Raw genomic sequence first — 24737 nt, forward strand, 5'->3', positions numbered from 1 at the left:
GGGTATCTAGGCCAGTCTTTTGTTATAATTATACACAGTTATCTAAGTTAGTCCTTTATTATAATTATACACGGATATGTAAGTCAGTCCTTTGTTATAATTATACAAGGATATCTAAGTCAGTCCTTTGTTATAATTATACCTGGGTATCTAAGTTAGTCCTTTATTATAATTATACCTAGGTGTCTAAGTTAGTCCTTTATTATAATTATACCTGGGTGTCTAAGTTAGTCCTTTATTATAATTATACCTGGGTGTCTAAGTTTGTCCTTTGTTATAATTATACACGGATATCTAAGTCAGTCCTTTGTTATAATTATACCTGGGTATCTAAGTTAGTCCTTTATTATAATTACACCTGGGTATCTAAGTTAGTCCTTTATTATAATTATACCTAGGTGTCTAAGTTAGTCCTTTATTATAATTATACCTGGGTGTCTAAGTTAGTCCTTTATTATAATTATACCTGGGTGTCTAAGTTTGTCCTTTATTATAATTATACCTGGGTATCTAAGTTAGTTTTTTATTACAATTATACCTAGGTGTCTAAGTTTGTCCTTTATTATAATTACACACGGTTATCTAAGTTAGTCCTTTATTATAATTATACACGGTATCTAGGTCAGTCTTTTGTTATAATTATACACAGTTATCTAAGTTAGTCCTTTATTATAATTATACACGGGTATCTAGGTCAGTCTTTTGTTATAATTATACACAGTTATCTAAGTTAGTCCTTTGTTATAATTATACACGGATATCTAAGTCAGTCCTTTGTTATAATTATACACGGATATCTAAGTCAGTCCTTTGTTATAATCATACACGGATACCTAAGTCAGTCCTTTGTTATAATTATACACGGATATCTAAGTCAGTCCTTTGTTATAAGTATACACGGATATCTAAGTCAGTCCTTTGTTATAATTATACACAAATATTATGTGATGTCTAAACCACGGACTTCTTTAACTCTAGATATATATTTATACGCTTATGTTTAATAATTTATAATTATTTTTGTATGAAACACTGTAAACAGCATAATAAATAAAATAATAGTCACGTTTTGTAATAGCACTTATAAAACATGTTTATAAACTCACTAATATATCATTATTCCATGCTACATTTAAATATTATTCATTTACTAGCACAAACCCGCAAAACATTTCCGGCCAAATTAGTATGTTTATCGTAACAGTACTTCTTTAAATATAACAGTTCTAGCACAATACAAACGAATTGTAATCGTAGACAACGAAATGTGTAAATCCACTTGTATGTAGGCCGTACTTTATAAAACTTTAACTTATGTTAGGTCTAAGTGCGATAAAGAGATAAATTAACACTGTAACCTGAGTAAGTTTTTTTTTTTTTACTTTAGTTTAGTTAGGACTAAACTTCACTGTACTTAATACTATCGATAAATAAACCTATAATGTTATTCTGTGACCTAACGTCAAACCTTGTTTAAAAACTTTGATAATTTTTTAATATTCTGTTGTACGAAAATGGTTAGTAAAGTATATTTACATTCCCCTTTTGTTGTTACTTCTTGTTTCATACAGCAATTGTAGCGACTTGATCACTGAGCTTTGCAGCTCTCTGCTGCAGGCAGACTGTTTGTTGTCGAGTGAATAATGTGCATGCGCGGTTTTTCTTGGGGAAACATTCTAACTACGCATGCTTATGCAGCAGGTTCTTGGTCAGAAAATGTAATGGTCGTACAAACAAACAAGCAGAATAATAGTATAGATAATTTTGTTTTTTAGGTATTTGAAAATAGCCCTGGAAGTGAACTAACAGAAAAGTTCAGTGATATTGTCCCATTCTGCCAGATGGTTTGCAAACTGATGGTATCAGAAATAAGAAGGCGGGCATCAAATCAAAGTACTGGTAAGGGTCAAGCTTCTTGTATTATTTTGTCAGCAGTTGAAAGTTTGTTTATTCTTAAATGGTACCAGTTATTGATGAAATTAGAAATATTTTGGTAGTACTAAATTGCTATAAATATTTATTTAAATTTAATAAAAAACAAATGAAGAAAACATGGTTGTTTTAGATCATAACTATTTTGAAAAAAGAAACAAATCCCTTCCAACTTAAGTACTGAAGGAATTAAATTTTGTCCATAGAGCAAACTTCTTTGGTTTCGGCTTCAGTTTATATTTTGTACCATTTGCTTTAAACACTTAAAAAAAATAAAATGATAACACATGATTATAGAATAAGTATTGTTTGACCTCCACTACTTTGAGGTTTAAGTTATGAAAATTTTTTTCCTTAACCCAAGCAAAGGTTTTTAGCTAGTTTGGTTTTTTTAGTGTGAGTGTGTGATAGAAGGACTACGTTAGAGCTATTTGTATTTAAAAGCACTGTATGTATAGATAAATACATGCAAAAATATCTTATCTAGAATGCTTTATGCCAAGTTTGAATCACCATATACAGTGATAGTTAAAAATACACTGTAGTATGTTGAATGAACTTGTTTATGTATTCTAGTTACGTGTATCTATATCTTACTTTCCGTATTTCTCTGTTAGAAGCTGCAAGTTGTGCAATAGCAAAGTTTCTAGAGGTAGAAAGTATAGAAGACCAAAGCAATGGATGGATACTTCTTACAACTGTCAATTTGCTGGCTGCAGGAGACTCCTCGGTTATTGAAGTTATGGCTCTTACGTCTCTACCGTCAACCTTGGTAAAATGCTTGTATCTGTTTTTTGATCTTCCTCAAGTAGACGAATCTCAGGAATGTGATGGAAAAAGTGAATTTACACCCCGAGAGTGCCGTATTCTCCTGCAGAAAGTATTTGTGCAGGTATAACTTTGTTTACTTCTTCACAAACAGGTGTTTCAATATTGAATTATAACACAGCTTTGTTTTTAGTTTGCATTCATTCTTGTCTTTAGTTAAATGTATATTTACTAATGTTACTGATAAAGTAGTTTGGATTATTTTCAATAGATATGTAAGCATGTATTTTCAAAGAGTATTGAAAAGCCAGAGTTAAACCAGATGTGATGGTAAAGGATAGGTGTCTGTAAGGGCTAAGATGGGCTAGTTTAGATTTTCATGAAAATTTGCACAAATTATACTGATGGATATTATAGATTGCTTGTGATATCTCTACCATATTACTGGTCTGTATATGTTAATTATATGATATTTACTTTATCATATTTATTACGCAGAATGTCAATTTGAAACAGACCTTAGATTCATGTACTGTTCCTAACACTTAAATTATTCTACAGTTATTGTAATGTCATCTGTATCACTCTAATTAGGGGAATTCCAATCATCTACATGCTACTTGTGTGGTGTTAGAAGGAGCAATAATATGTCCCGATAGTGGTGGAATCATAAGTACTATAAAACAGATGCAGTATGATCACAGAATCTCACTGTCCTTGTTCCTCATTGACAATACCAGCTGTGTATTGTGGTTAGATTTTCTGTTTTTAGCCCAAGACAGTGATGTATCGGACAAGCTAGAATAATAAAGTAATTAGTTTTTTCCCCTTTGTTAAATTGGAATTTACTCTAAAGAAGAAGGAAGATAAAAGTTTTATTCAATGGTAGTTGAGTGTAGCAAAAGATAAAAAGCTTTCAAAAAATGAGTATGTTCACTGGTGTTCAACTTGTATTGTGAAATTTGCTGATATTATAAAAATGACTAAGTTTAAGAAATGTTTTTCATAGATGTCAAGAAGTTTTTTGACTGATCAATTTGTCTCTGTATTTATCCTTCACCTGAGGAAAGTTGTGTGGAATTTTTGTTTAACAAAATGTTTTTGTGACATATAAGAACCAAAAGTGTTACATAAAATGATAACACATTTATTCTAATAATATCATTTATTTTTTTGAAGGTTGAGTATAAATTCCTTTAATAGATCCGTTGATCAGGATCCACCACTTGCGAGACGAATCTTTATGAGGCAGTCGGCATTGTGATAACTGGGACTTTTGATCTTTGATTTTAATGCTTTTGATAAGAGTTGCTTAGTGTGTTTAGGTGATTGTGAAGAGATTGTGATTAACAATTGTCATGCTGTGAATCCTTTTTTTTTTCAAAGGTGGTGAAGGGTGATTATGATAAATTGTATTTATGGTAAGATTGTGATAAGTGATGATACTTTTTTTGTACAGATTTTAGTGAGAATGTTTAGCCATCCGGTCTCAGCAGAAGAACTTGCTCGGAAGGACGACCTCACGCTTTTGTTCAGTGCCATCACTAGCTGGTGCCCAGTACACAATACTGTCTGGAGGAAGAGTTCATCGGAAGTTCTTATGACCATCTCACGTCACGGACTCACAGATACTGTTGTTAGCTACATTCATAGTAAGTAATTTTAATTGTATGTTAGTTTTAAATGTAAAGGATCTCAGAAAGTTAAGCCTTGGAAATTCTGTGAGTGATTAAGTAGATTTTGTATGAAACATTTCTTACACCTCTATACCATATCTCAGTTATTTGTTAAATTCTTTTTTTTGCAGAGGTACAAACTGAGTAACATAAATTTTTTTAATATGTAGTGATTGAAATGCTACTCAGATTTTATATATTTAAGACAAGGCATGAATGCTGTTTTTATTTTAACAAAATATGAAGTATATATCTTTCTAAGAACGTATGTGCTAGTTTACCGAAATGAGTATTTTGACTAACTAATGGGTATATTTAATAATAGAAAAATTAAGATTATGTTAGAGTAGTTGAATATTATTTTGATTTATAGAACCAGATTTCTCAAGATTAACGTTTTAGTTAGTCAGACTCTTGATAAAAATTAGTTTCGTAGTTATTTAGCATAATCATCTTAACACTTGTTCTGCATTGACAGTTTGTGTGTTGGACATTCATCAATCATTCAATAAAAGTGCTTTAACAACATTAAACTGTTTTATCTTCATTTGTCAGGTATTATAATAATAATAATAGCTCACACCTTTGGCCTACTTTGAATCTATTCAGAAACCATTGCCTTGTTTTGATGCCTTATTTATTATACAACTAGCAGAGTACCTGGTGTTGCTTGGATGAAAATGGCTTTAAATATCCTGAGTTGCTTTAATTAAATCAACCATATTAATCATGATTTTTTTTGCAAAAAAATCAAAATGATTTCTTTACCTAACTAAATACTTTGATTACAATCAATAAAAATTACAATGTGCAAAAAAAAAATTGCTAAAGCTATTTTAATCAAAGCAAAACCGAGTACATTGCTCCTGCTTCTTGCATGTGCTTTGCATGACATTTCAAGTTTCCAAAACAAAATTCCCCACCTTTTTGTGTCCTGGTTTCTGCTGTGTGGTCAAGTGTCGTTTGCAGTGTATTCTGACTTTATTGTCGTTCCATTTAATGAAGAATTGATTTATTCTCTTGCCGATACCGAACGTATCTGTAAAGTCGTCGTATTGCTGATTCTTGTGAGTACACACAAGCAAGGCAGAAGATATGGCTGAAGCAAGCCTATTTAGTTTAGGGAGTGTGAGTGTATGTTTGAGGGAAAGTAACAGCCTTTTTGAGTTAAGGGGAGTTAGTGTGTAGGCATGTATGTGTAGAAGAAAGAGAGAAGGAGGGAAAGAGCACAAATGAAGGCTCCACAAAGTTTTTAGATAGTTTTAACACATAATTGATCATGGGTAGAATGATTAGGAGAAGTCCTCGCACAGAGAAGAAACATATATAATAGCCCTCATCAACATTATCAAACAAATCCGGCTCCTTCAATTGGAGGCCAACTAGTTTACCCCATTTGCCAAAAATTGCTATGTTGGTCACTTTGGCCTGAATTTGTGGCCTCAAAATGGCCTCTGAGCCTGCAGCCACATAGCCCATATTATATCCTGCAAAAAGTTGTATACCCTGAGTTTGGAATTTGTAGCTCTAAAGGTGTGGCTGTGCATAAGGAACAGACCCACAGAGAGAGGGAGGGAGACATTCCCGTTTATGTATATAGATCTCCCAGTCTTCCTCTTTTACGACTAAAGGATTAATATCTACAGGATCCAGGTCATTACAAATGCTTGTTGTCAGTAATATTGCTAACATCTCTTGTTAAAGCATGAGAGAATAAAACATTTTAAAGTTAATCACCTCATGATCTTCAGCAACTAGTGGTTGGTTGGTAGCTTTAAAGATTCGTTATTGTGTTCATATCAAATGTTGTGCAATATGCTCTTTAAGGCATTCTATTACACAAAATGTGTATTTGTTTGCATTCTAACTCCTCTGAGCCTATTGGGCCAATCTCAACCAAAATTTGTATGTAAACACTATGAACTATCGGAAAATGTTCTAAGGTGGTCAAAATTGAACTTAACCCTATTTCTATTTTGTAAAGCCATTTGGTTAATTACTTACAATCTATTGAGTCAATTTCAAACAATCTTGACAGGTTGACACTTTAGACTATGTGGAATATTCTAAGGGATTCAAGGTCAAAGAATGAAAGTTGCTGGATTGTTTCTCAAACAACGATGCTTTTCTTATGGTCAATGAGATGTAGGGTGTTCAAGGTTGTGATCACCTCAAAATCTTTATTTGTTGGTAGATGAAAAGCAAATCACAAATGTTGTTAATTAAGAAGTTTTGTTATAATTTTACAATTTTGAGATAAAGTTTATGTTGAAGTTATTATTTTGAAATATATGACTGCTGTTAAACTTACATTGTTTTAATTAAGTTTAAACATTTGATTGATGGGTATTTTAGCTTGTGTATTATATTTACGTGTCGTGATGATGAGTTCATAAACATGAGATTAATGATTTCAACTGTAAACCTAGGCCATGAAAAAACTTAATAGATAGATGTACCTGAATTATAATCTTTTGTCATTGGCTACAGAAATATGATGGTCAAACATATTTTAGGTGTAGTTAATTTGTGTAAAATTTGGCAAATAAGGAATAGCTTTTTTAAGGTTAATTAAAATAAGTCATGTTTATACATACACGATTTAATACAGCTTATTTTCATATTGTTCAAGAAGAACTACAGCAGGCTGGTTTAAAGATAGATGTACCGTTTAATAAACAGAAATATTTGCTTACAGGTAAAGGGTGTGTTGCCCAGTGTGTGGAAAACATGCAGCGAGTTCAGGAGCTTTCCCCATTGGAGATTGTTGAGATGTTTGTCACAATATTTTGTTTTTTGAAAGATTCCAGTGAAGTCTCTCAGCTTCTACTTGACGATTTCCGTTCATGTCAAGGTTATATATTTATATCAGAATTCCTCTTAAAGTGAGTATTTGGATCTTTTGCTGAAAATATCTTAATTGCTCAGATGCCTATTTTTTTAATGTTGTAAAGCTCTTATGATTAAACATGTAAGATACCAGTTTGTGCCACAAACTGAGTTGTAATTTGCGTCAGCAAATGTATTTGGAGGTGGTATTCAAAACTGTATGATTAATGTAGACATAATTGTTTTTCGTCTCAGGCTAAAGTAGTCATTCTCAAAAAAAGAACAAATAAACAAAATGCTTTTGAGAAAAATATAAAAATGTATTGTACTTTTGAACTTGGAATATTTTTCTGGAGTATCAAAATGAGTGCTAATGGGGTAATTCCAATTTGTTGTACATTAAATACTTATGCTAGTTTGCTTTCCAAGAAGCTGAAACTGAAAGCTGGGTAACAGTAAGTTGAGGATTTGTGTATACGTTTGACTGAAACCATTGTCTGTATTTACAACCATACATCTTAAGTTTACAAATCTGCTATATGCGTATGCAAACAAAGTGACTGTTGTTGTTGTGTGTTTGGGTACTTAGACTGAGTGATTGTTTTTTTCATGTTGTGTAAAGCTAAAAGATTAGGTAAGTGATGTAATTGCCTGTAAACCATGTAATGTGAAAGAATTTTTTTTTTTGTCATTATATAGGCTTGAAAGAGAAACCTCACTAGAAGCCTGTGAAGCTCTTCGTAATCTTATACTATTATTGGCCTCCCTGACCACTTGTGGATTTTTTGAGCTAAAACCCAGCCATGCTACTTCAGGAAGTCTCTTTCAAATCCCAGGATTTGTGTTACCTCAGCCTATGGGGAGAGGTTAATTATTATATTTTTCAGATACTGTTTGTTTACCTTATAATTAAACAAAGTTGTGTAGGAACTGGTGCCCCTATACAAATGCTTTGAATTAACTTTCGTACTGCATGCTATTACTAATAGTCTGTTACTGGGACTGTTAAAGCGATAACTCTGAAACTGTTCTAATACTTCCATTATCGATTTGAAAACATTACTGTGTTATCCTTTTTTAAATTTAAGAAATATTAATAAATAATAAGCTTTACCACTTCATTGTGGTATTTTTAAATCAAAATTTTAAAGTATTTTTGAATAGCTTTCATTTTTCAAGTATCGTATTATTTAAAAAAAATTGATATTTAATTTGTATATTTCAGCTCAGAAGATAATAAAGATCCTTTCATTTTAAATCTAAACTTCAGATAATTGCAGTTAACTAACATTTATGTCCTTCCTCAGTTAGCCAGACTGAGAAGAGCATCTTTACTTGAAACTACGGTTTCTAGGTTTCCAATAGGATGTAAGATGGGCTTTGATGACTGACGTGTCCTGAACTGTATTTTGGAAGTTGAAATTACAGCTTGCTCTGTGCAGCATTTTAATTTAATTGGATAACTAATACAGGATATCATTGTAGTTAATCTGAATAACTAATACAGAATATTATTGTAGTTAACCTTGAGCCATGCATTCAGCAAGATTTGGACAAGTGTATAATGACTCTAATGGTTTAAAATTTCAGCCAGTCGTGAACATTGAAATGTTGTTCTACTCTTTTGATTTAATCTCTCCAGATGATCCCAGAGATGTCCTATAGGGTTATGGACTGGATTCAGGGTGCTCGATTCTAAGACATTAACAAAGTTGCTTTGAAACCAGGCGTGAATTTAATGGTCAAGGTCCAAATTACTTTATTTTCAAAACTGAATAAAGCAGCAAAATACACTAAATTGTTTGTAATATTGTTATTTAATTTTGTTTTGTTTAGAAAAGGTGATGGAAGTCAGATTGTTTTTACATTGTAATAAGTATAAATAGTCTTTTTTTATGTTAATGGTTTGGGTGGAGAGTCTTAGTAAAAACATAACTACTAGGTATTTTATGGGCAGTTTTAGGAGAAGGGTGGTTGAAGCTGGGAAGAGATTTAAGTTTCATATATAGCTGAAGCTGGCTGCATGTTTTGTTCTCTCAAAACAGTTATTGAGACACATAGTAATGAAATATTTATCATAGTTATTTTAATCTATTGTGTTAATCGAATATAGACCCCCCTCCCTTTAGCTTATATGTAAATTATAAGTATTCTGTATTTTACACAAATTTTTCTGTTAATGTATTTTTCAAAAAGAAAGATTATTGTGGTTACCATAAAAAATGGTGTTAACATGTACAGGTTTTATCTTGAAGAAAACTGTACTTAAAATACTTTGGTAAGTCTCCAAAAATGTCAAGCTTGGATTTGTTCTTTTTCATGACTAGAAGTCTGTGTAATTCATAAACATATTTTTTTTGTAAAATAGGTACTAGTGTGAGGAATATTCAGGCTTTTCAAGTTCTTCTTACAACATTTGTAAAGGTAGTATATATATATATATATATATATATATATATATATGAGAACATTGGAAAGACATGTTTTTTTTTTGGAAAAGTAAATGTTCCGGCGTATTGCACTCGCTTGATATTTTAATACAACAGTAGAAACCAAGAGTTAATAACTCAGTGTTATTATTACAAACTATGGAGTTAGCTTTTCAGTGTTTAATTCTTTATACTCATAATGTTTTGCTCATTCTGCCAGAATTATTTTCATGATGTCCTAATAATTATCATCATGCCTTATAAAATTTCTGGTTTATTTATAAAAGGTGGATGATAACATGTTTTGGATGAGTTTTCAGGCAAAGAGACATAAATGTTATTCGGTGTTGTCACTGTTCCATGAGTAAATCCGGATTTTCGGCCGGACTCTGGTAGCGTCCACTTGGGTTGAAGGATTTAATGACATTTAGATTTTTTTTTTCACTTGACACTGATGCTACTTCTTCAGGGACATTTTAATTTTGTTGAAGTAAAATATGAAATGCAAGTGCTATAAATGATAGTAATAATAGCTACATATTTTTATGTAATGCTGTAGTTGTAAAATAATTTAGCCAAACACCATTTATAGATGTTAAATTTGATTTAAAAATACTTGTACAGATGTTTGCTTTCGTTCTCTGGTGCTTAGTGGTGTTAAGCTTGAGGGCTTACACTACTAAAATTTTTGGTTCTATCCCTGTTGTGAGTCTTGGCAAATGGACTATATGCACTAAGGCCACTGCAGTGATTTAACCCCAAACTTTAGTTTGATAAGCCCTCAAGCCATGGGTGTACCCCATCAAAAGATACCAGTTATAGTCAGAAATTATCTTGTTCAGCCGAGGTATGTTCATATACTAGGCTATCAGTAGATTTGGTCTAAGTTATATATCTACGTCTGTACCATAAAGCATGGATGGCCTGCAACTGTTCTGTGCTTAAAAGTCATGGTGGGTTTTAACGTCTACTGGTATAGATTCTACCATAAACTCGTAATCTTATAAGGACAACTGATTAATTATTGTACTCTCTTCTGTTTGTTTACTAGGCACAAACGCCATATCTTTGTCACCTCCTTTTTGATGCTATCAGCACTATATATCATTCTGATAAAGCCAATTACTTCATTCTGGAATCACAGCATACTCTTTCACAGTTTGCTGAAAAAATTCATCATAAACCCGTTGATGTTCAGGTAAGTTAAACTCTATAATGGTTTTGTAGAATTAAAAGAGTTTAAGTATTGTGAAAACCTAATATGTGATTGTGAAATATACAGGATAGGTTATGGCAACTCCTCTAGTAAAGGAAAATTAAACTATAAGTAGCACATAAATCTTTCTTCATGATTAGAAATGTTCACTGCCTACCACCATTATCAATCTGTGTGTGCGATTTTTTTTCAACAGTTGACATATACAGGTTTGGAGTTAATCTGAAATTCTGAGTTAATCCATTGGTGAAGGATATCAAAATTGATTAACTTTGTAGACAATCACCTCATGAAAAGGCCACATGAAATCTTACCTCTAAGTCTGTAGGACTCTTTTGACCCAATTTACAGGATCATTTTCAAAGCTTAGAATTTATTATGTTCTGTCTTATCATATGAGGACAGGTGAATATCTCTGAAATTGTGTTTTTTATTGAAAAAGAAGAGTTGTTAAGGGAATTCATATTGTCAGTGCATCATCTTTTCTCAAACATGAGGGTGAGAATGTTAAAACTAAGGGACAAATATATAATTTTTGGGAGGAAGGAGTCATTTTCAGTTAAGACAATTTTATTTTACTAATGGGGTGGGTAGCCTTTGAGTTGCCTACAAATGTGGTGGATTCAGTAAATTTAAGGGAGTTTTAGGGAAGGCTTGATAAATATTTGAATGATAAGGGCTGGATTTGAGTTTTTTTTTTTTTCTTTATGTAGATGGATCAGCCTAAATAGATCAATAGGTCCTTTGTTATCCTTAAATTTTATGTTAAGTTTGATAACGAGGGACTCACTTTGAGACTAATAATGGCTGGAGACGGCTTGAATGGGTAATGAAGAAAAACTTGCTGTTATGTTAAACTTATATTAAAGTTTTTCTTCATTACCCATTCAAGCCGTCTCCAGCTATTATTATGTTAACTTTGTTCAATATAATGTGACCTACTGAATATTTATGATGAGAGGCTGTTATATAATGACTTGAATTTAATGAGACAATATGTTCTTAAAGTTTTTCAAATACTCAGTTAAATGTGAGCTGAATTCTTAAATTAAGTATTTTACTCCTCTGAAGTTTATTTTGCTTTTATTTTCTTACATTATAAAGATTTTTATCCCCCTGTTTTGATTGTTTGTTTGTTTATTATTGTTATTGGAGGATTAAAACTGATTTTGAAGTGTGCATGAAATAAAAAAATTCTTTCGAAATAAATAGTAATCCAATGAAAGCAACTTGCACCTTTACTGTACGTCGTAAAGTAGGTTTTCAGAGGTGCACATATATAAAAAAAAAATCATATTGATATTGCCTGTTTCTAACAACAAGTCTACATGATGCACATATAACTTTGTTGTTTTAAAGAAAATTTACAAGATATTTATTAACTCTTCTATTAGGTGAAGTTTTTCCGACTCTTGGAATTTGTTGTGAAAGATTTGAAGTTTGTACCCTGCAAAGAATTAATCAGTTTGAGCATACTACTGAAATCACAGAGGTGAGGTAACTTAACCAAAACTTAAAACCTTACTAATTTGTACACATAATGATGATAATGTGGACATACAAAATGATTCAGAGGATTTGTTTTACAGTGAAACATTTCTGTCACAGTTAATTACATTAGATTAATTTAACAGTTTACTGATAATGTGTTTGAAAATGAAGTTTAACATTATCTGTAATAGTGCTAATGCATGAGAAATACACAGAAATGTGGTTTGGCTGACAGCGTTACCAAACAAATTCAGTGTAAGACATTAAGAAAAGCTGGCTTACGACATAATGTTTTATGCAGTTTCATTATAAAAGAATGAAAGAATATATTCCATGAAGAACTTTTCTAAAATTTGAAAATTGTTTTATATGTTAACTTCGTCTTTGTGGGCAACATTGTGATATGTTTTAAAGTAATGTGTGTTGACATTTTAACATTATTGACCACCAGAGGACACGTGGAAAAATGCCAACATTTTTTACATAATGATATCGACACATAGAGTTCTTTCATAAAATTATTATTCAATTTTCTGCTCAGTTTATAAGTCTGTTTCAAAAAGATATTTGTAAGTTCATGGTTTTATGTTAGTTCCAACTAAAAACTGAATTCCCTTGTGAACCTAGAGATAGCTTTTAATTGGATATGTATTTCAATGAATTCATTATAGGTACTTAATCATGTTTGTAAACTTAGTATTTTAAATAAATTTCTCACATTTTTGTTAGGCCCTTTGTTTTTTTATATCTGTACTCTGTGTTTACAGATTTTATGCTTTATATTAATTGTTTTTTGTTTCTCTGTAGTTCTTTAGAATGTAGTATCACATGCCTTCAGACTCTTCTCAACATTTTACATTACAACAGTGTATTTAAAGATGTTTTTCGAGAAGTAGGCCTTCTAGAAGTGCTAGTGACCTGCCTTCACAGATATGCTACTCTGTTGAAGGAAGTGTGTGTGGAAGTTGATGGAGAATTTCAAGGTGACATTTTTTTGTACTTTTTCTGTTATAAGTTTTAGAAATATAACATTTTTACTTTTGATTATATTTGAAAAAAAAAAAAATAGTGTTTTTCTTGTGTTGTTTAACACTTTGGCTATGGGAATCTTTTCTGTGGATGTCGTGAGGTTTTAGTGAGTTACATTCAAAATTTAATTAAACTACTTTCTTATCATGGTATATGAATAAATGTGGAATAAAAAACATTGCTAATAATCCAAATTTTATTAGTATACAAATTTTAAGTTCTTAATCTTATAAGGCAATTAAAAAAACAAAATTCTGAATTTCCCCTAGTATGAGAATTGTGACATTTTCTCTCTAGTAATCTCCTCTTCTCTAATTTATTTACCACCCCTCAAAGGAGTACGAAATATAATGTAAATTACTCATTATAATGTTGTCATTGCTTGGACAAAGCATGATTTTTATAGCCTTCAATTTTATTTAGTTACAGAGCCATCAAATAAAAAATCAGACCCCTCTTGCCATGCCACCCTGTCAGATCCTCTCTTTCAAAAATTGCCAGTAGTTCTCTCTGATGTTTAATACTATATTATTTATAACCAATAGAAAGCCAGATATTTAATATATCAAATTACATATTATACTACATTGTTTTCTACACAGAGAATTGTCTATTTTGGTCACAGTTCAATCTTTATTCCCACAGGAAACACATTGATGTGGAGATTGGTGGATACTAATGTACAGTGTTTTGTTTTGCAGCTCCTGTAGTTATTCCTCATGAAGAGTGTAAGCTTGGATCATTAGTGATGGAGGCTCATATTGTCCTGCTGAAAAACAATGTAAACAATGCTAGTAAGTAACCAATCAAAATTTCCCATTTTGTATTTTAAGTTCAAATGTAGTTCTTGAACTTGATGATCAGGCTTGCTACAGTAAAAATTGAGTGAAAAGATGACCATTTTAGGATAGTAAAACTTCATATCTCTAAGTTATGGCAAGTGTGTGAACTTTGTGCTCTACATTATACCCCACACACTTTTCTCAATCTTCTGAAATTACCTGTTCCTGCTCTCATCAGTATTACTGCATTTGTTTCGTTAGATGGAGTAAGAAGTGTATCATGGTATTTGATCTATGTAAAATTACATTGAATATGCAAATTTTGGGTGAAGTTACATCTATTTTTAATTTTGTTAGTTGTAAAAGATGTCTTAAAAACATAGCAACACAAAGGCTTTCTCATACATAAATACTCAAAAAGGAAATCTTTATCATTATCGTGGCAATTTTCTGGGTTTTATTTCCAGTCTGTGATTGTCATAGATAGCATGCTGTATAATGATGAGACATTACTATATTTCCTCTTTAAAGGCTTGGAGGTACATAATTGTGGATTTGTTTTTTACTATTTCAGCCTTCTAAACCTAACTTAGAAACATTGTTTTTCACTGTTCAGTTTCTTTAACACTAATATTTATCGATATGAAATGTTTTTTGTAATATTTTGATAAATGGCTCTTTTAACCAGAGTTTTTAATACAAAACATTGCTGAAGAGAGACCTCTAGAAATATTGGTCTGTGTTTCTTACAATGGTTACCTTGTTTATACCTTTTTATAGAATAGAAAAATATTGGAAATGAGAGTTTATTTATTTGTTTAGCATGTATGATATTTATATTGTTGACTAACAAAGAATTTCATTGGTATCTTCTAGTCTGTCGGGATATTTGTACGAATAATTTTTAGAGTCCATAATCAGTTTAAAAAAAAATGATTTTTTTATTTTTAAATGTTTACTGTCTTATGTGGTTTTTAAGTTTTGTGTTTTAATTCATATTTAACAACTTTCCTTCTTAGATGTGTTTCGGGAATGTGGTGGAGCTCGATGTGCCCACAATTTAGTTCCCTATCCAAATTGTCGCAACGATGCTTTAGGAATTGTTCAGCAGTTGGTACTGAATACAGGAGGGGATGATGATATGGGAACTTTATTAGGTTTGATGCATTCTGCTCCTATAAAAGCTTTAGACCTGAAGGTGGATATATTAAAGGTACGTCTAGGAGCGGTCGTGTGAAATGGCTTTCTGTGGAATGATCTTAATTTTGTAGTGTCTGTCTGTGTGGTGATGTTTTATTTCTTTACCTTAGTCATCATGTAACTCTGTGTATTAATGTATATATATATATGAATAATTTAAGTCTCCAGTTATCTTCTCCAGTGTGGAACTTTTAAGATTTGTATTGATAATTTTCAAAAATGCATATTTCTGTGTAGTTGCGTATGTACCCAAACCAGTACTTATATGAGATTTTGTGTGTTGAATTGTATATCTTCATCACTCCTTAATCTCAATCTTTTTAATGTCACTTTTAATAGTTTGTTCTGGTTGTATTCAGTACTGTTTAATTTTAATTACTTACTAGCTACTTATTAGTATAAGATCTCTAATAGCTTTAAATTTTATAGTTAAACTTCATCTTTAAGTGAAGTTTTCCGTACATCCTAAGTTATTATGTTTTGCTCATCGCTAATATTTGACATGGAAAATAAAATAACTTCAGTTTCCTGATATACAGTCGATAAAATTTTGCTTTCAATGAGTTGTATATAAGTTTTGAACAGGATGCTTGTGACAAAATTGTAAAAACATAACACCAAACAGAATAACAACTAAGTTTCCAAGAGTCTTGGGTTGTGTACCAAAAATATATTCAAAGTACTGCTATATATACTTCTTAAATAGATTTCTAATTTACCTGTAGAATATTTTACAATATTTTTTGAGGAATTTCAAATTGAGGTTGTTGTGTTACTTATTCACCCAAACTTTTACAGTAGGCCTGGCATGACCAGGTGGTTAGGGAGCTCGACTCGCAATCTGTGGGTCGTGGGTTCGAATCCTCGTCACACCAAACATGCTCGCCCTTTCAGTCATGGGGGCATTATAATGTGACGGTCAATCCCACTATTCGTTAGTAAAAGAGTAGCCCAAGAGTTTGCAATGGGTGATGTTGACTAGTATCATTCCCCCTAGTCTTACACTGCTAAATTACGGACAGCTAGTGCAGATAGCCCTCGTATAGCTTTCCTAAATTAGGGATGGCTAGTGCAGATAGCCCTCGTATAGCTTTTCTAAATTAGGGACAGCTAGCACAGATAGCCCTCGTGTAGCTTTGCTAAATTAGTGACGGCTAGCACAGATAGCCCTCGTGTAGCTTTGCTCGAAATTCAAAAACAAACAAACATTTACAGTGATGTTTGAAAATGTAAAGGTGGATAGAAGGATGTATGTGTGAAAGCTTCAGAAGAGTCATCATTATTACAATTAATTGAGCTTCATGTCATAACTGAATGCAAACAGTCCTTATTACTATAGTGCACGTTAGATACTAACACATCCAATTATGCAAAAGAAGAACTAACTTGGCTTTATTTTGTTTTTTATTAGTCACTTTTGTATGTGTTGGGAGAAAGTCATCGCACAAGAACAGTTTTTCGAAAAGTTGGAGGATTTGTATACGTAGTCTCGGTTCTTGTGTCTATGGAAGGGTGCCTTGCTGATCCACCTAGACCCCCTTGGAATGATGGTTAGTGTAATTGGAAATTATGTTCCACTATCCAGATAAAACTCATTATCTCATTTATCTTGTTTTGAAATTGGTTTGTATTATTTTGATCAATCAATATATTTTAAAACAATTGTTTCATTTTTACTTCCTTGCTGATAGCAGTATTTTAACTCTGTGAAATACAAATGTAGTTGAATATATATTTTTTGTGGTTTGTCAGGTATTTACCACCTAATTTGATATATAATTTTCATTAACTACTAACCGTTTCTCTCCTTGTCCACAGTGGTGCATGCATTATTTTCGAATATCATCATCAGTTCACTAGTCTGTGGAACATAAGGTGATATTACACTAAAATTGAGTAGTTACACCATATACAGTAACAACAGCTCACTAGTCACAGTTCACTAGTCTGTGGAACATAAGGTGATATTACACTAAAATTGAGTAGTTGCACCATATACAGTAAAAGGTGTTTAGATTTCCCGAACATGTCAAACTGATGGTAAAAACAATTATAAGACATTTGCTCTGGTTAGTGTGTAACGAAAAGCTGTTTGTCAGAGTTATTCCACAAACATTTTTTTGAAGTTGTTTTTACGTTGTTTAACTTTTATCTCTAACAGTAGTTTGACTTTTTAAACAGATATACAGAGTTTTGACAATAAAATAGAAATACTTGCTTAAGTATGTGCCCATTTTTTTTTCTTCTCAATTTTAAATGGACTAGATCCTCAGCTAATTGATTAATTTGTTATTCCAATGACCTCTTAGTTAGAAACTGCTGTGCCTTATGTCAGATTGTCTCCTTGAAGAATGGAACCTAAGACTTCAGAACAGCCGAAGGCTGGAACCACACGTTATTAAATTGCTTTTACTGAGTGTTTCTAGTTTTCGTCCAACTCCTGTTTGTATAAAGTATAAGGACAATGCAAGGATAATATTTGAAGATCTTAAAAGTTATAATAAGTATGACAAAGAGACAATAATAGTTGAAGTACCTATTCTGTTATTCTTTATACTGATTTATAAATTGTTTGTTTCAGTTCCTCAGAAAGAGATTCTCATATTGCTAAGAACAGTACTTCATACTTTGACTATGGCTATGCGATATGAACCTGGAAATGCAAGATTTTTTGCCTCTGAGGTAGTATTCAGAACATTTAGTTTACTTTCATGTAAGATATGGTAATAGTGCTCTTAAACAGTTGATCAGAGTTTACTGTACATGACAGTAAAAGTTTGGAAAGATTGAAAATAGTTATAGTACTTTTCTTTTCAGCAGTTAGCTTTGTCAGAATAAGAAAGCCATGTGGGTTTTATTTGTTACTTTGTCATGTAATTTGTGTGAAGATAGTTAGCAAAATGAAGAATAATTACTTTTATATTGAAATTTAGATAATTATATTTTGAGAAAATTTATATAGATCATAAGTAGAAAGGCTTGTTAATAATTCTGTGTATGATTTTCACATGCTATTGCATGGGGTATTTACTCACGAGCTAGAATAACTGACGATTTTATTAGGACCTTGCGTGTCACCAGATAACCATCTACATATATGGCTTGTTGTGGCAGAAAATGCCATTGTTTCGTGCAAGTTACGTGTTGATTAGTACTGCAACGGTCGAGATATCGGTGTGACAGACAGACGGCTTTTCATGTTTATATAGTAGATGACCGACCTCTTTAACATGTACCAGTAAATAGCATGTTATACCTTGATGTAAATGTTCTAATAAAATTTTCAGTTAGTGCTTTAGGTTCTTGTTTTGACATAAAACTGTAATTAAAACAGATCAAGTAAGAAAAATATATGCTGTACAAATTCAAAACATTTTTTTCAAATTAAATAAATTATTGGTTTGACAATAAATAATACACTTGAAAACAGCGCATGAGATAACCGCTAATCTAGTGATGATAGTCAAAATTATGAACCTAGACTCAACAGAGGAATGTGTAAACAGCGTTGACAATGGGAAACATTTGTCCCAGTCACAGTGAATGGGTTAAAACCTTGGTTTGAGACACACATAATTTAATTTCAAACTAAATTGTATGTAGAAGCTAATGAATGAAAAAGTTAATTTATTTTTTAAATTTGTAATGAAATGTAGATATAATCAGGGTAGTTCCCTGTATACATTTCTTCTCAAAAAATTGTAAATGAATAGTTTTTGAAAGTTGCATTTCTGATTTTTTTCTTCTATTTTATGGAGACATTTAGAGCTATTTTCCAAAAGATGAATGTTATAAGATATTTTAATTGACTTGCAGATCTATAACCCATTCAGTGCTGTGAACATAATGAATCTAAATCAAAACTGGTATTATTATTTTTTTAAATATTAGTCTGCATGTATCATTCATCTCCTGAAAGTTAAAAATAGGAAATTTACTTTCAACTGTTATAAATAGCTTTAAGTTAAAACCAAAAAGCATACAGGGCATGGAGAGATTTTGAAGTTTCCCATATGATATGAAACACTTTGACAAAAGCTTTGAAGTTTATAAATGTAAGCTTAGAAATTATTGAGAAATAATTTTTCAAAGATTTTAAAAGATAGTCCTACATTTGCATCTATAATTTCTTTCAGTGACAAGTTAAAAGATTCTACTGTTTACGATTTCAATGAAAAATTCGAAGGTTACTTACATGATTGTCTTCGTGAAGTAAATAATGACCAAAATAACTTTTCTTTTCTCCTTCATGTTCTTCCAGATATGCCAAACAAGTCTGACAGATACAGTAAGGCTACTTGGTTGTTTTTCATCTGAGAAAGAGGTGACAACCCTTAGTAATCCTGAACTTTCCGGAACAGATTTTTTTCATTCACTTTTCATAGCTGAAGACATTTGGTATGTTGTTTTGATAAATGTTTGTAATGTATACTAGTGTTAACTTTCTGTCATCTAGATTCCTTAAACTCATTAAATCCGATACTACCTTTTGTGTGTACTGCTGTGTTCTTCAGTTAGCATTTTATCTGTTCTGTTTCAAAAGGAAGGTATTTGGTAATTACATTTTATGTAACAAATTATCTTAACGATAAAGTGGTCTAATGATTGGTGTGTTGGATTGTGAATTTGAGGGTCCGTGAGATTTTTAGCCCATTCGTCACAAAGTTGTGTTCTGCCATTGGGGACATGGGAGCATTATAAGAATTTTGTTCTAACTGCCTTTGTTTCTTTGTCGTTCAATGGAGATAACATTTATTCTGCCCATGGGTGGTGAGGCTGTAACGCTGCATGTCACGCAAGAATGTAAACAGCCAGTGTCCTCCAAATGTAGGCCAGGTGATGTCTCAATGGTTACAGCCACCCATTTGTTTGAAAGAGAAGCCTCACATCGTGTGGATAAATCCAACATTTCCTGTTAACTATGAAATATTAGATTTAAATATTTATGTAACTGATTCTGAGTTAATTGGTTAGTGGGAATACATCTCGAGGGAAGAAAGAGAATTTAATATATTCACAAATCAGTGAAAGGTGACCATCCAGCATCCAGAATTAAGTACAAACACACACACACTGTATATTGTATCTTTGATTAATAGAGTGTTTTCATTGTGTGTAACTCATCATGTACAATATTTCTTTTCTCAATTTCACTTAGTTTAGCTAAATTCAATATATATCTTGTCAGTCCTCTTGTTATATATATGTCAGAGAAAGGATTTAATATACTTTCTTTTACTAAGTAATGTTATTGGCTGTGTAATCAACCAATACTCAGTGTTTATTTCCTACTGAATGTATGTTTTGTTTCTCCTAAATTATAATGGCTCGTGCACATAGCCCTTGTGTATCTTCATGTTAGTATTTAAAGCACACAATTGGGGGAACTAGAGATAAACTGCTTGTAACAATGTTGCTTCATATATTAAAGTTAAAGGTTATAATAATCTAAATTAATTATTTCAGTTGTATATGTCTTAATACTGCTGCATGGTTGAAAACCTCGGGTGATTCTGCAGTATAGAAATGTGGGATATCCATAAAAACTGAATTTAATAAGCACTTTATTGTTCTCTTATTATAAAGAAAGACTATCTTTGCTTGTTATGAAGACTAATATTGAATAGGCTCTCAGAGAATATGTTTAACATTATGTAGTATTGTCCGATGATGGATATAAAGCAGCGTTTCCCAAACTTTTTTGGCCACAGAACATTTTTCAGCTGTGAAAAAGCTTACGGAAGACTAGACACGTGAAAAATCGGTGTAGAGGGTATGTTGTGTGCACAGTGCCCTTTAGATTTGTATTTATTTAATCAAATTACATATTAAGTAATTTTTACATTTCAATGCATATAATATATTGTAGGTACAAACCTCACCAATAAGATATTATGTAGAATAGATATGGCATCTTCTATAATTCTTCTTCAATGTGAAATCAATATTATCTAATTCTAATACATAGGAAAATATTTCATAATAAGTTATGATCGTACAAAAAAAGTGTTGAATATTTTATTAAAATTTAAAATCATGATTTTCTTACGGAGCTCCTATCAATCTTGGATGGAACAGCAGTGTTCTGCGGAACATAGTTTGGGAAACGCTGATATAAAGTAACTAATAAGGAACTTAATTAAATGATTCTAATTATTTTTTAATCAATCAGTGAACCAGTGATGAGTGGAAGAGCTGTTCCAGTATCTCTTATTTCTGGCTGTTTGATCATGCGACTACTGTATCATATGGCATTAGACACATTTGACAGGTAATTATTTTTATGTTTATTCATTTTCTTAAGGAAACATTTTTAGCTCTTTTCCTGTTTTTTTTTTTGTCTGTGAATGAAGTTGATATCTTTAAATAAAGTTTTACCAATCTTTTTTTTGTTGTTGTTGTTGACAAGTAATTATGAGAAGAGGGGGACAACCAATTATTTAAGTTACAATTACCCTGAAGTAATTTATATTTATCTATAAATGAATTGCAAATAAATTTCTCAAATCTATGTTAGAATGATCCTAATGTGGTGAACATGCTCATATGATATTGATGGTAATTTTCAAGTGTTCTCTCACTTTTGACCTTGCTTGTTTTTTGGTAAGTGTATGAGATTTATTCAGAAAAATTATCTTACTGGTTTTAAAGAAACACTTAATAACAACTGACCATTGAATGTATAAGATAAGAATATGGCCATCTTATTTCATCATCATCTTTTTATCAAGTTTTCAAAGAATTTCACCAAACATTTTGTAAAAGTTACATACGTAATGAATATGAATGTAAATATGGTTACAGTCAGTATGTGGGTGCTTGGTTAGAAACATCAGTTTATGAAATTATGCCTTTGAAACCCCTCTTGTGAGACACTTGTGGAACTTGAATAAGTAGAAAAGTTATTTTTGAGTCTCACTTACATATAAAGATTGATGATAAATATTTTTTATTTGAAATTTTGGGTGTTTGTGAATTTCAAGCTAACGTTTAAGTTGGATGGTCAAGGAAACAAACAACTTTTTGCACCATAAATGTCACTATGACTCAGAAGTCATTGATCGATATTTCATGTAGTTCAACCTTATTTTGTCAGTTTCTAATGTCAAATTAACCCAAAATGTTATTCATCAGTTATAGTCTTATTGTTGACTTGATAACTATTATTGTTGACTAGGATATTTTTTATGCATAAAGAATTTAAAATACAGATAACCCTACATTTAAATGCTAACAGTATATTTATTGCTTCTTTTTTATCCGATTTAGATGAGTGATACAATGTGGTAGTTAAAGACTGCCTCTATTTTACCCTTTCATTTCTAGAAAAGAACGTAACTACTTAGGGATATTTTTCAGACATTTTCTTGAAGGTATTCTGCATCTAATAGCTATCCTTAAACTAATTCTAAGAACTCTGTATGCTCATGAGGTGTTTTTCACCAATACTAGAGTTCATCAAGCTGGTTCGGTTATGATTGACACAGTAGTGATATCAGTATGCTCATGAGGTGTTTTTGACCAATACTAGAGTTCATCAAGCTGGTTCGGTTATGATTGACACAGTAGTGATATCAGTATGCTCATGAGGTGTTTTTGACCAATACTAGAGTTCATTAAGCTAGAACCGGCTTGATGAACTCTAGTATTGGTCAAAAACACCTCATGAGCATACTGATATCACTACTGTGTCAATCATAACCGAACAGTTATGATTGACACAGTAGTGATATCAGTATGCTCATGAGGTGTTTTTGACCAATACTAGAGTTCATCAAGCCGGTTCGGTTATGACAGACACAGTAGTGATATCAGTATGCTCATGAGGTGTTTTTGACCAATACTAGAGTTCATCAAGCCGGTTCAGTTATGATAGACAAGTGATATGGATGCTACTTGCATTATCAAATTGCATGACAATAACTGTAATGGTGTGAACTAGAGTAAGTTGCTGAAGTGTAATTATTATCATCAGTGTTATGTTATGGCTTATACTTACTTGACCATGCTTCTGTTTTATTTTTACTCCGGGTGTTGTCACACCCAAATGGAAGATGAGTGTAGTGGTTTCTACAAGCTGTTTGAACTGCACTTTGAGACACATATGTGCATTCAAAGCCACTTATTAGCTGGGGGGAAATGCAAGTGCCTAGAAGCTTTTGAAAAACTTCTGGTTTAATAAACAACAATAATCCATCGGTGTGTGATGCATTTTCTCGTGCCTTTACTGAGCTTGAGTTGTGCTCTTCTAAGATTTTTAGATACACAGCTAAACTACAATGCTTTGGCTAAACATGACTTAAATTTAAAGCTAAAAGGTAAACCTGATACACAGGGAAGAAAGGTGATTATCCCTCCACCCCACAAAAGAAGTTATTATGTTATGCTGCCAGTACTTTCTTTTATCAATAGTTACGATTCATACACTTTGTTTTTCTGTGGTCAGGCCCAGTACTTAACCTGACTGATGTAACATAGTTTGTTTTGTTCATGATTTATAGTAAGTATATGTAAAATACAATAGTTTATAGATCATATTTCAAGAAATTCAACAAACTAGGCAACTTACTCTTTCCGTATGGGCTCGGTAGATGTGTCTGAGCTTGTAATCACAAAGAAACCATCAGTTTTTGTACTATAACTTTTAATATGTTTTGTGTTTCTTCCTGAAATTTGGCAAGTTTTCACTATACATTACAAGTCTTTTGTACACAAAAAAATTAGATTTTTTAAAGTTAAATGCTTTTACTGAAGATTTGTCCAGGAATATATGGAGTCAGAGTGTTGGCTGTTCCAACTTAAAAGTGATTTTCTCGTTAAGATTAAAAGTACTTTTCTTCATCTGAAATGTTTCAAATTTCATTTGTATAATCTCTAAAACCTCCTAAATGCATATCAAATGTTTTTTTTTTCAGTAAAACTTTATATTTTATCTGTTATTTTTCTCCCATACCTCTGTATACACATGGTTGATTTGACCAACCTTGTAATCACTATAAAAAATTACAAAATAAATCTAAATTACCCCTTTTTTACTTTTTAGAATGACTGCAAATTGTAACAGGAAACTACAGTTGTTCATTCTTAATAGCTTAAAACTTTTAACAGTATAGATCTGTTTATAATTAATTTTGTTTTATTGCCGTTGGAACTGTGTCTAACTAATAATCCTGCCACACAAGTTGTAATTTACTCAATGAATAATAATGGCTGGAGACGGCTTGAATGGGTAATGAAGAAAAAACTTTAATATACGTGTATGTTTAACATAACAGCAAATGTACAACGTTAAAAAAAAAAATATATATATATATATATATATATATATATATATATATATATATATATATATATATATATATACTACTACTACTACTACTACTAC

The 24737-nt window shown here is 31.6% G+C and overlaps 1 protein-coding gene across 1 annotated transcript in view; it reads left to right on the forward strand.

Annotated features, from left to right (window-relative positions):
* The window catches only part of LOC106467550 (WD repeat and FYVE domain-containing protein 3-like), a 104378-nt gene that overhangs the window by 12051 nt on the left and 67590 nt on the right, over window positions 1–24737 (forward strand). Inside the window, exons 3-17 of the mRNA XM_022395746.1 lie at window positions 1776–1899; window positions 2550–2824; window positions 4160–4352; window positions 7075–7261; window positions 7905–8071; window positions 9574–9629; window positions 10686–10832; window positions 12245–12342; window positions 13149–13324; window positions 14072–14164; window positions 15172–15365; window positions 16764–16902; window positions 17934–18034; window positions 19614–19750; window positions 21525–21623. Coding sequence (XP_022251454.1) covers window positions 1776–1899; window positions 2550–2824; window positions 4160–4352; window positions 7075–7261; window positions 7905–8071; window positions 9574–9629; window positions 10686–10832; window positions 12245–12342; window positions 13149–13324; window positions 14072–14164; window positions 15172–15365; window positions 16764–16902; window positions 17934–18034; window positions 19614–19750; window positions 21525–21623 — 2186 coding nt within the window. The remainder of the gene's footprint in view (window positions 1–1775; window positions 1900–2549; window positions 2825–4159; window positions 4353–7074; window positions 7262–7904; window positions 8072–9573; window positions 9630–10685; window positions 10833–12244; window positions 12343–13148; window positions 13325–14071; window positions 14165–15171; window positions 15366–16763; window positions 16903–17933; window positions 18035–19613; window positions 19751–21524; window positions 21624–24737) is intronic.

This window comes from Limulus polyphemus, unplaced genomic scaffold, assembly GCF_000517525.1.
Source record: "Limulus polyphemus unplaced genomic scaffold, Limulus_polyphemus-2.1.2 Scaffold2656, whole genome shotgun sequence".
Classification (NCBI taxonomy): Eukaryota; Metazoa; Arthropoda; class Merostomata; order Xiphosura; family Limulidae; genus Limulus; species Limulus polyphemus.